The sequence below is a fragment of the Staurois parvus genome, unplaced genomic scaffold, assembly GCF_062004578.1.
Source record: "Staurois parvus isolate SC_StPar_1 unplaced genomic scaffold, SC_StPar_1.0 ptg000217l, whole genome shotgun sequence".
NCBI classification, from domain to species: domain Eukaryota; kingdom Metazoa; phylum Chordata; class Amphibia; order Anura; family Ranidae; genus Staurois; species Staurois parvus.
The window spans coordinates 7,216,046-7,229,082 of record NW_028318013.1 but is presented as its reverse complement, the minus strand read 5'-3'; the positions used below and the strand labels follow the sequence as shown (position 1 = coordinate 7,229,082).

The following is a 13,037-nucleotide window of genomic DNA, read 5'->3' as shown; positions in this document are numbered from 1 at the left end:
CTGATGTAAATCACATCCAGTCAGCCAATGCGGAGAGGGAGAGGGGGCGGGGCCAAGCCGTGGCTCCATGTGTGAATGTGGCTATGTGGGGCACCCAAGAGAAAGGAGGAGCCAGGAGCTCCGGCAGGTAAGTATAGACATGTTTGTAGATTTCCAAAGAAAAAGAGAAACAATTGAGTACTGACATGATACTTTTTTTATTTGCGCTAAGATACAATTTTGAGGACAAGCTTTCGGGGTATGTCCCCTTCTTCAAGGTCCAAGCAGTAATATTACAAAGTTTTAGCAGGATATTAGAAGAGATGTGGGGGATGAGGAAAAAAAAAAAGCAGAAAGAAACACAAGCCTAGGGTTAGCCTAGAGATAAGACACAGCAAAGCAAAAGCAAAGACTGGGGGGGGAGAACAACACTCACAGAGGGAGTCATAAAATGTTGGATAATGATTGAGGAACCCCATGTCCAAATTAAGGCCGTTATCTCGTGTCAAAGAAAAAAAGCAAATCTTTAGTATCGCTTTAATCACATCTGCCAGTGGTAAATGAAACCTGAAAACTGATACATGCTGCTGGAGAGCTTGTGTCCCTGAAAAACAACAGAAATGCTGGCTGAATCACCTGGTGAAAAAAAATAAAGAAATCCTAAAAATGAGACTAATACAACCATCACGTCTAAGAATTGATAGGCTGCAATATAAATAAATGTTTGCTTTTGGGTTTTGTACTGCTTTAATATCATTTGAACTGTGATTGCCTCCCCAGAAATTTCTGCACATTAGAACACATGGCCGAGACCTGACCAATGCTCAGTTAGTCCTCCTGCTCACTAGGTGGCAGCAAAGCACAGCGCGATTCTCTCTTCAGTGTCGTGGTCATGGAGACAAGCTGAAGCTCTCTCTCCCTGGCTAAACCGGGGAGTAGTGCGCCTGCGCTAGGAAGTCCTGTCGGCCTGAGACTGACACAGTTAAGTTGTGTCAGCGGAAAGCTCGAAGCGGCGTGCTGAGCGGGGCCCGGAGAAGGGAGACACCTGTCAGGACGGAAAGAATGGGCGCCCTGGTGTTGTGGACGGTGCTGTGTGTTCTGTGCTGGGGCCGTGGGCAGGCGGCGGATGACATCGTGGTGGGGTGCGGGGGGTTCGTCAAATCGGACGTGGATATAAACTACTCGCTGATTGAGGTGGGTGCGACCTATGACCGAGTCATCTGTAACCTCGGAACACATAGCACCGGGGATAGAAGGAGTCACGGTGTCACCCGACTCCTCTGTGCTGACACCTCTTCCTCTGGCCAGGCCTCAGCCTCCATTCATTCCATGCTGATGACCTTTGACCCCAGGTCACCCTGCAGGACTCCAGACAGCTGGGGGCTCCTTGTTGGGGAATACATCGGTCATAATGTTACTTTTCCACAGCTCCCAATTCCCAGAGAGATGTCACAGGCTGAGAAGGAGAACACTGCCAGCTTTTCATTTTACTATGGAAGGGACAGTGATTTCTTCATTTGTACAGGTTAGGGCAGGGAGATCATCTCTGGCATTATTATACAGTATTTATAAAGAGTCAATAGTTCGCTCAGCGCTGTACATTACAAAGGGGGACAGAACATGTGACAGAACAATACCAATACAATGCAAAACATGAGGGGATTGAGGGCCCTGCTCTTTCGATCTTACAATCTAGGAGAATAATAAGAATTAGAACTTTTATATTCCATACATCAGGGAAAACTAAACCCAGGAAGTCGGAGTGAAGGTGCTTCTTGAGGCTTTTTTACATTACCCAAAAGGGGAAGTTTTGGTTTTCTTCCTCCTCTCCCATATTTGGAATTTTTTTGGGGGGTGGGGTACCTGATTTTGACAAGTACCTCCTCCCACTTGCACTCTTAACTGCTTAGGGCCTAGACGATCAGGACAGGAGCTCGAACCCCCCCCCCCCTTATTCCCCCATAGCCTTTTGGGACATGTCACAGGTCCAAGGAGACTGTGGGACCTTTCACAGGGCGCAGCGTGGCTCCTACGTGTGCGGCTGTGAATCCGCAAGAAGTCAGTTGGCTGCCCACAGATCAGATACCGGTTTCTGGACCTGGCAAAGAGCCGGGAGGGGTGAGGACCTTGCTGGATCCTGGGACAGGTAAGTGTGTGTGTGTTTTGTTTTTTTAAGTTCGCAGCTACAGTATCTGTAGCTGCTGACTTTGACATTTTTGTTTACAGGGTGAAGCATGTTTCAAGGTGTGCATGAAAGTGGTTGTAAAGGCTTAGGGTTTTTTTACCTTCATGCATTCTGTGCATGAAGGTAAAAAACCTGTATGCAGCAGCACCCCCCCTAATGCTTACGTAAGCTTCTTCTGGATCCAGCAATGTGCACAAGAGCAGTGGCTGTCCCGGGACTCTCCATCCTCATTGGTTGACACAGCAGCAGGAGCCATTGGCTCCTGCTACTGTCCATCACAGCCAGTAAGCCAATGAGGCGATAGCGAGGACAGGCCGAGCTGTGCGCTCTATGTGAATGAAAATGCAGAACAGTTGCTCGGGAGTGAGCTTGTTTGGTTACCCCCAAAGCAAGCTGCTTGCTCTGGGGGCACTCAGCAAGAGGGAGGGGCCAGAAGCACCGGCAGGGGACCTGAGAAGAGGAGGATTGTTCTGTACAAAACCACTGCACAGAGCAGGTAAGCATGACATGTTTGTTATTTTTAAATACATAAGTTGCCTTTATTATCACTTTAAGGTAAAAACCTTCTGCATGCAGCTCTCTCTCAGCTCCCCCTTATACTTACCTGTGCCAGATCTCAATCCATCGCTGAGCATGAGAGCAGCTGCTCTCTCCCTCCTCATTGGCTCAGAGATAGCAGCGGGAGCCATTGGCTTCTGCAGCTGTCAATCACAGCCAGTGAGGAGGGGACGAGGCTGCCATACTCTGTGTCAATGGATACATAGTGTGAGGCTCAGGAGGGAGCATGCATGAATGCCCCCATAGGAAGCTGCTTGCTGTGGGGGCACGCGGCAGACAGGAGGGACCAGGAGCGTCAGTGTGGGACCTGAGAAAAGGAGAATTGGGGCTGCTCTGTGCAAAACCAGAAGAGATAGAAAGGACTCGCTTTGAGAAATTAAGCTTCACTATCTAGTTTGGAGACATAAAAGGATACAGACAGTGAAAAAAAAAAAGCTTGACTTTGTTTTACCCTTCCCTATTTCTCCTGCTGAGTTTGTAATGCTGTCTGGTGTCAGAGATTTTCTCTTACCTACTGTCCCACTGACACCATTTCTATTAAACAGTACGTGAAGGAAAATCTGCAACAGGGAAACAGAAATACAAATAGTTTTTGTGGTTAAAAAAGGGAATGAAACCCTCCCAAGCTTCTTATGGTTTGCATACCTCTCCCCCTCAGGCTTGTAAAATTATCACCATTACAGTAGGTGAAAGCTCTTTAACCCCCCTGGTGGTATTCCCTAGTGTAGCTCGGGGTAAAGTTTCAGGTACCAAAAGCGGTAACCCGAGCTACACTCGGGCTTACCATGCGGCGCTGCTCCGGGATCCCTCAGTCACTTACCTTGTCCTGCGCTCCCGCGATGTCCCTCCTGCAGTGTCCCCTGTAATGTACTCCGCCGGATGCCGGCATCTGTCATCTGGGTTCCGTTCCCTGCGAGCGTTGGGACATACGGGGGACGGAACGGCGGGAAATTTTAAAATTACATATTGTGACGTTCACTCAGTACACTAAAATAACATAGTAAAACATTACTGTATCAAACCATTTCACATACATTTTGTCCCTAGTGTTTTGTCCTGTGCCCTGCCTGCATTTTTACCGTTCTTTCTGCCTGGAAACTGAGAAATGTCCATGGCGTCCAAAAAGCGTCCCTTTGCGTTAAAAGCGGTTTTAGACCACCTAGAGAACAGCGATGGGAAATTAGAACTACTTGCAGCATTGAGTGATAATGATTCATGGGGAAATTCATCATCAGACACTGAAAACGATTTTGCGACTTTGCTCAGTGATGTGCGAACTTGGCGCTATATTTCACATTTCAGTGTTTTTGGTTTGATTATATTATTGAAATAAATTTATTATATTTTTTATGATTATTTAATAAATTTAAATTTGAAACCCAAGATCATAAATTATAACATACCCGGGATGTTTACTAGACTTGTTCGGACAGATTTCAGTGAGTTATTCCTAAAAATTACAGGCCTACAATAAAAAAAACAAACAAACATATTTCCATGCAAAAAAAGTACCGCTTTGAGCACAGAAATATGGACATAATCAGACCGCTAGGGAGGTTAATGAAGCCCCAGATAGGGAAAATTCAACATGGGGTTCTAACCCTTCCCTACTCTAGCCAAATAAAACCCTTTTGGCTGTATATACTCTTTTAAGCGGCGTTCCACCTGAAAAAAAAGTTGGCAGCTACAAACACTGTAGTTGCTGACTTTTAAAATACAGCCACATACCTGTCCCTTGGTCCAGCGGTGTCCTCACCACCGCTGGTTTCACCGGCTGTCTTCTCTCCCTGGCACCGGCATCTTCAGTGTGAGCACCCAGCTGTGACAGCTTGCAGCTTCACAGCTGGGTGCCCACTGCGCATGCAGGAGAAGTGCTGCACTTTGTGATTGGCCCTGTAGTCCTCTGGGACCTGTCCCGTGTCCCAGAAGACTATGGGGAGGGAAGGGGGGTGGGGACAACTTCCGCTTCCGATCGCCTAGGCGATCGCAGCGGAAGTGGGAGTGGGTACCTGTCAAATTCAGGTACCTGCTCCCCAAATGTGCCAATCCTTAATGGGGAGCGGGGAAAAAGGCTTAAAGTGGAACTTCCCCTTTTGGGTGGAGCTCCACTTTAAGGGGCATATTTGTAAAGCAATCAATGTTATTTTCACCAAACATTTACTGATGGTAAATCAGTCAGTCACTTAAGACACAAATACCTGGGAGATTCACCTGCAGTGAATGTTTGAATGTCAGATTGACTGCTTTACAAATGTTATCCTAAGTGTTTGAACCTGCTTTGCTTTCAGGTATATAAGAAGAATATTTGCTGGTGTGATTGGTTCAGCTCAACTAAACTGGTGGAGCAAATGCTTGTGAATACAAATGGGAATGATTAGTTTGCTTCCTTCCGTGAACCTGATACTGTCCACTAGCAGCATCATCTTTACACATTTTGTATTCTTAAGTTATGTAACATTTATATTTGTATGTAGTATGTTATATAACATGTTTTTAAAGTGAAATATAGTTAGCAATACTGTAATTATGTAAATCATGTTTGTTGTTTTAGATTAAACTATATACCAAACAAGGCACATTGAAATACCAGACTGACTGTGCACCAAATAATGGTTACTTCATGATTCCTCTTTATGACAAGGTGAGTAAGTAGAGAAAGCTAAAGAAATCATGGCATAAAAGGGTATCTATTTACACAATAAAAATGAATACACAACAAAGATAATTAAGAAGGAACACACTATTGACACCTTTAAAGGAAACAATTATACCCAACCACCATGAAATGGAAAGTCAACCTTGCCTCTTCTCCAGGAAGATTTTCCAACATATCTGGAAATCTTTTTGTGATTGGTTCTGGGGATCAGAAGTGCGTATTACAGTACATTTATATCAGGGGTGGACAACCTTCAAGAGATGGGGTTCTACCTGAATGACATGGAAGAGATCAAAGATCACCTGGACACAGTACCTTTTTTTTTTTCCCTTGAAGTAGTTAGCTGAGGCATGAAGAAAAAGCAGAAAATATAATTAAACAAATGTCACTGTAAGTATAAACTTAACCTACCTTAAAATTTAGCTTCAGTGAGAAACTTGCCATTCACTTTCATTCTTAATTCCATGAGTCCATCATGAAGGCAGAAAAATTGGTACTGCATGCTGATTTACCCGATTAGTTTCAGGCCTCAATTCTAGCCTGACTGCCTACTTTGAGATCTGGCCAGACTTACTGGGTTGAGATCCGGCCAGTTTAAGTAGTATGTAGGGCATTGTACAAGGGTCACTAGTCTTTGGGGCCAAGTATAGGGGTCAGTAGTTTGTAGGGCAGAGTACAGTTGTCAGCAGTTTGTACGCAGAGGACTGGGGGTTAGCAGGGCAGAGGACAAGGGGTGTGCCCACATAGCAATCTGCTTGCTGTGGAGTCACACCTGCAGCCTCACTCCAAAACCAGTCTGTGAGAGTACCTAGACACACACAGAGTGGCTTGGCCCCTCCCTCCTCACAGGAATTAATTGACAGAAGCAGGATCCAATGGATCTCGCTGCTGCTTCTATGTATTGTGAGAAGGGGAACACAGACCATTGCCGGTGCAGAGAGGCACAGTGCTGGATTGAGAGAGGACTACTTGGACATTTTTTTACCTTAATACAGGGAATGTATTAAAGTGCAAAAATGGGGGGGAAAAAACCCTATATCTCGACTTTTAAGGTGCCCCAAACAGTAACTCACAGAACACTGCTTATAAAAATATAACGGAAAAATATCACCCTGACATTCTTTATTAACACATAAAATTTTTGTTAAAAACAATACAAAATAAAAAAAGCTCATGACAAGAGCAGAATTTGCTGGTAAATAATAATCTATTCCTTTTTTTTGTGAATAGTTACATAGTTAGTCTGGCTGAAAAAAGACAAAAGTCCATGCAGTTCAACCATTAAAAAAAAAAAAAGTTATAATCCTATACCTGCAGTTGATCCAGAGGAAAGCAAAAAACCCAGCAAATAATGATCCAATTTGCTCCTGAAGCAGGAGCGGACTGACCATTTGGAAACTTGGGCACTGCCCGAGGGCCCGGGGTCAGTAGGGGGCCCCATGAGATGCCCCTGGTACCTTTTTCATAGGCTTTTTTTTGAGTTTGGGCAAGGACACAGGGGGCCCATGATCCCCTATTGCCCAAGGGCCCCATGAGTTGTCAGTCCGCCCCTGTCCTGAAGGGAAAAAAATTCCTTCCTGATCCCCCGAGAGGCAATCCGATATTCCCTGGATCAACTTTACCTATAAATGTTAGTATCCAGTTATGTTCTGTGTATTCTTGCATTACAATAATCCTGGAGCTTTCACTCTCAGCAGTTTCAAAGACAAATAGCAATAGCAAGTCCTCAGCATTTTCCTCAGCATGTTTCAAGAGGATTAAAGTTGTAAAAACTGAAGGTTTTTTACCTTCATGCATTCTATGCATGAAGATAAAAAACCTTCTTTGTGCAGCTCCCCCCTGCCCCCTCAATACTTGGGCCTCATCGCGATCCAGCGATGTGAATGACAGCCTCGGCTGTCCCGTGTCTCTGCCATTGGCTCACACTGCTTTCAATCTCAGCCAGTGAGAGAGAGGGGAAGTGGCAAAGCTGCGTCTCCCTGCGTGAATGGACACATGGAGCAGCGGGTGCCCCCATGGCAAACTGCTTGCTGTGGGAGCACCCGACAGGTGGTAGGGGGCAGGAGAACCTGCTGGGGACCCAAGAAGGAAGAGGATCCAGGCTGCTCGGTGCAAAACCACTGCACACAGTAGGTAAGTATAACATGTTTGTTATTTTACAAAAAAAATGCATAACAGAACCCGATACATACAGATAATCTGCATCATGATGGCCAAATTTCCAGTATACTGGCGAGCGATCAAATCAGATAAGATGTAGAGAGCCCAGGAGGTTATCCAGAAAACATGGAGAACAGGTATTTATCCACGTGCAGGTGCGGGGGACATACCCACACTATTCACCAGTGTAGAAAAGTTGGCCTACTATCACTTTAAGGTAAAAAAAAAAACCTGCATGTGCACGAGAGCATCAGCTCTTTTAGCTCTCTCTCTCCTCATTGGATGGCGAGGCAGAAGTGGGAGCTATTGGCCCTTGCTGTCAATCACAGCTAGTGAGGAGAAAGCTGGGGGCAGGGCAGTGCCATGTGCTGTGTGTCAATAGGGACACACAGCCGGCTTGGGAGTGAGTATGCAGGAGTGCCCCCAGAACAAGCGCCTTGTTCTGGGGGCACTTGGCAAGGGGAGGAGTCCAGAGCACTGGCGGGGGATCCTGGCAGAGGAGGATCAGGGCTGCTCTTTGCAAAACCATTGCACAGAACAGATAAGTATAACATGTTTATTATTTAAAAACAAAAGTTGCATTTAGATCCACTTTAAGTTAGAGAATATCTGCCTATTAAGAAAATCCTCTGTCACATCAAGCCAACAAAAAAAAACATATTGCATGACTGGATTATTTACTTATACATAGTAATATTTGCATATTATTGTTCTTCATACACTTACGTACTACAGGACAGTTGTCATTACAGTATGTTGGTTCATCTTTTATTCTTGCAGGGGGATTTTGTTCTTAAGATTGAGCCTCCCCTAGGGTGGAGTTTTGGTAAGTTTCTGTTTGCTATCTGTAATAGCTGTGTTCAGCTCCCTGTGGCTTTGTGTGTGTGTATATTTTACATTCCCTGGTTTCACCTATTTGCATTACTTGGGTATAATCAGTAAATCCCCAGATGCACATAAAAGCTTCACATAATCCAACTGAAATCTTCTTACATGTTACATACAATATTAGTGGAACATAGCAATGCTTTCAGCACTGTTGTCTGTTCTATTAATTTTTTTTTAAACTTTGGCTTTGTGTATGGTAAAATGCGAATCCATGCTTTAACTCTTACATTCTAATAAAAAACTGTGACTGGCTGTCACAATTTTTTTTTAAAATGTGGCTGTTAGGAGCTATACCCTCATCACTCATTCACAGTATTCTGTGAATGGGAAAACTACAAGTTCTGACGGCCTTTTGCGGCTGTCAGCTTGTAGTTCTCAGTGAACTACCACGGCACTATTGAACTGGTAGTTCATTGATTCTTCCTAATCTGTACGAGGTACGAATACACAGGTTCACGGATAGGTCTGCAGGAGTCCTGCATAGCACCAGCGATCTGCTGATCGCTGGTGCAGTGTTTTCCAGGCTCCCAAAAAAATAGTAAATGCACATTTTTTTTTTTTCTTCTCTGCAAAATAAGATGAATAAGGTGAACTTATCCTTTAATCTAGCTAATGGAATCTCTTGGGCACTTGAGTGGTGAAATCTTTTTAGCTCTTGGGTCTGTACTTGGTGCTATGGCCATTATCAGGGGGTTTCATATTTGCTTTAGATTTCTCATTTAGCCATTTCAACACAAGGCCAATTCTGACACTTCTCACAAATATGTAAAAATCTTTTTTTTTTTTTTTTTTTTTTAGTAGAAAATTGTTTAGAACCCCAAACATAAAATGTGTGTGTGTATATGTATGTATGTATATACAGTCAGGTCCATAAATATTGGGACATCGACACAATTCTAACATTTTTGGCTCTATACACCACCACAATGGATTTGAAATGAAACGAACAAGATGTGCTTTAACTGCAGACTGTCAGCTTTAATTTGAGGGTATTTACATCCAAATCAGGTGAACGGTGTAGGAATTACAACAGTTTGCATATGTGCCTCCCACTTGTTAAGGGACCAAAAGTAATGGGACAGAATAATAATCACAAATCAAACTTTCACTTTTTAATACTTGGTTGCAGATCCTTTGCAGTCAATTACAGCCTGAAGTCTGGAACGCATAGACATCAGCAGACGCTGGGTTTCATCCCTGGTGATGCTCTGCCAGGCCTCTACTGCAACTGTCTTCAGTTCCTGCTTGTTCTTGGGGCATTTTCCCTTCAGTTTTGTCTTCAGCAAGTGAAATGCATGCTCAATCGGATTCAGGTCAGGTGATTGACTTGGCCATTGCATAACATTCCACTTCTTTCCCTTAAAAAACTCTTTGGTTGCTTTGGGTCATTGTTCATCTGCACTGTGAAGCGGCGTCCAATGAGTTCTGAAGCATTTGGCTGAATATGAGCAGATAATATTGCCCGAAACACTTCAGAATTCATCCTGCTGCTGTTGTCAGCAGTCACATCATCAATAAATACAAGAGAACCAGTTCCATTGGCAGCCATACATGCCCACGCCATGACACTACCACCACCATGCTTCACTGATGAGGTGGTTTGCTTAGGATCATGAGCAGTTCCTTTCCTTCTCCATACTCTTCTCTTCCCATCACTCTGGTACAAGTTGATGTTGGTCTCATCTGTCCATAGGATGTTGTTCCAGAACTGTGAAGGCTTGTTTGCTGTCGTTTGGCAAACTCTAATCTGGCCTTCCTGTTTTTGAGGCTCACCAGTGGTTTACATCTTGTGGTGAACCCTCTGTATTCACTCTGGTGAAGTCTTCTCTTGATGGTTGACTTTGACACACATACACCTACCTCCTGGAGAGTGTTCTTGATCTGGCCAACTGTTGTGAAGGGTATTTTCTTCACCAGGGAAAGAATTCTTCGGTCATCCACCACAGTTTTTTTCCGTGGTCTTCCGGGTCTTTTGGTGTTGCTGAGCTCACCGGTGCGTTCCTTCTTTTTAAGAATGTTCCAAACAGTTGTTTTGGCCACGCCTAATGTTTTTGCTATCTCTCTGATGGGTTTTTTTTTTCAGCCTAATGATGGCTTGCTTCACGGATAGTGACAGCTCTTTGGATCTCATCTTGAGAGTTGACAGCAACAGATTCCAAATGCAAATAGCACACTTGAAATTAACTCTGGACCTTTTATCTGCTCATTGTAATTGGGATAATGAGGGAATAACACACACTTGGCCATGGAACAGCGGAGAAGCCAATTGTCCCATTACTTTTGGTCCCTTAACAAGTGGGAGGCACATATGCAAACTGTTGTAATTCCTACACCGTTCACCTGATTTGGATGAAAATACCCTCAAATTAAAGCTGACAGTCTGCAGTTAAAGCACATCTTGTTTGTTTCATTTCAAATCCGTTGTGGTGGTGTATAGAGCCAAAAATGTTAGAATTGTGTCAATGTCCCAATATTTATGGACCTGACTGTATATATATATATATATATATATATATATATATATATATATATGTATATGTATATATATGTATATGTATATATATATATATATATATATATATATATATATATATATATATATATATATATGTGTGTATATATATATATATATATATATATATATATATATATATATATATATATATATATATACACACCCTGTTCCAAATTATTATGCAAATGATAGTTTTCTCATTTACCTAAATAAGTGATGTAAATAACAGTCAGCATAATTCTCATGTTATCAGCTATTATGAGTACAATTTAAATTTTATTGAACAAACCTCCTAATGATAACAGTATTTTTTTTTTAACATAAGCTTACAATGCACTGTTCCAAATTATTACGCACAGTAAGTTTCAAAACACTTTATAGGTTGTAAAGAACTGAAAATTGTCATTTGTTGTGTTTGCAGCATATTTACTGAAATCAAAAGCTATTTCAATCAAACTTTTAACAACATTTTAACTTTTTAAACATTTTAACAGGTCATGTTACATTTTAACATAGGAACCCTTATTTGATAGCAGCTTCACAAGTCTTGCATCCATTGAACTTGTGAGTTTTTGGACAGTTGCTGCTTGAACTTGTTTGCAAGATGTCAGAATAGCCTCCCAGAGCTGCTGTTTGGATGTAAACTGCCTCCCACCCTCATAGATCTTTTGGTTGAGGATGCTCCAAAGGTTCTCAATAGGATTGAGGTCAGGGGAGGATGGAGGCCACACCATGACTTTCTCTCCTTTTATCCCCATAGCAGCCATTGATGCAGAGGTATTCTTTGCAGCATGAGATGGTGCATTGTCATGCATGAAGATGATTTTATTACGGAAAGCATAGTTCTTCCTTCTGTACCATGGAAGAAAGTGGTCATTCATAAACTCCACATACTTTGCAGAGGTCATCTTTACACCTTCGGGGACCCTAAAGGGGCTGACCAGCTCTGTTCCCATGATTCCGGCCCAAAACATGACTCCACCACCACCTTGCTGACGTCGCAGCCTTGTTGGAACAGGGTGGCCGTCCACCAAACATCCACTACTCCATCCATCTGGACCATCCAGGGTTGCACGGCACTCATCAGTGAACAGGACTGTTTGAAAATTAGTCTTCATGTATTTTTCTGCCCAATGCAGCCGTTTCTGCTTGTGAGCATTGTTTAGTGGTGGCCGAATAGAAGGTTTATGCACAGTTGCAAGACTCTGGAGGACTCTACACCTTGGTGTCCGTGGGACTCCAGAGGCACCAGCAGCTTCAAATATCTGTTTGCTGCTATGTAATGGTATTTTAGCAGCTGCTCTCTTGATCTGATACATGGATCTGGCAGAAATCTTCCTCAATGTGCCTTTATCTGTACGAACCCGTCTGTGCTCTGAATCGGCCACAAATCTCTTAATAGTGTGATGATCACGCTTATGTTTTCGCAAAATATCTAATGTTTACATACCTCGTCGAAGGCATTGAACTATTTCACTCTTTTCGACAGCAGAGAGATCCTTTTTTTTCCCCATATTGCTTGAAAATGGTGCTCTGCTTAATAATGGGGAACACTGTCCTTTAGTAGTTTTTCCTTAAATTGGGCTCACCTGCCAATCTAATTATTACAGGTGTCCGAGATTGTTTTCAGTCATCAAAAGAGCCCTGAGACACAATGCCATCCATGAGTTAAACTGAAAAAAAAAAAAACATTTAATCTTTGTGACACTTAAATAGAATTTGCATAATGATTTGGAACAGGGTGTGTATATATACAGTGGGGATCGTAAGTTTGGGCACCCCAGCTAAAAATTTGTATTAATGTGCATAAAGAAGCCAAGGAAAGGTGGAAAAATCTCCAAAAGGCATCAAATTACAGATTAGACATTCTTATAATATGTCAACAAAAGTTAGATTTTATTTCCATCATTTACACTTTCAAAATAACAGAAAACAAAAAAATGGCGTCTGCAAAAGTTTGGGCACCCTGCAGAGTTAATACCTTGTACTGCCCCCTTTGGCAAGTATCACAGCTTGTAAACGCTTTTTGTAGCCAGCCAAGAGTCTTTCAATTCTTGTTTGAGGTATCTTTGCCCATTCTTCCTTACAAAAGTCTT

The 13,037-nt window shown here is 42.9% G+C and overlaps 1 protein-coding gene across 1 annotated transcript in view; it reads left to right on the top strand.

Annotated features, from left to right (window-relative positions):
- The first annotated feature begins 909 nt into the window (after nt 1-909).
- The window catches only part of LOC149460924 (BOS complex subunit NOMO3-like), a 131,551-nt gene continuing 119,423 nt past the window's right edge, over nt 910-13,037 (top strand). Inside the window, exons 1-3 of the mRNA XM_089679076.1 lie at nt 910-1,173; nt 5,274-5,363; nt 8,319-8,364. Of these exons, the coding sequence (XP_089535202.1) occupies nt 1,042-1,173; nt 5,274-5,363; nt 8,319-8,364 (268 nt within the window). The 5' untranslated portion in view covers nt 910-1,041. The remainder of the gene's footprint in view (nt 1,174-5,273; nt 5,364-8,318; nt 8,365-13,037) is intronic.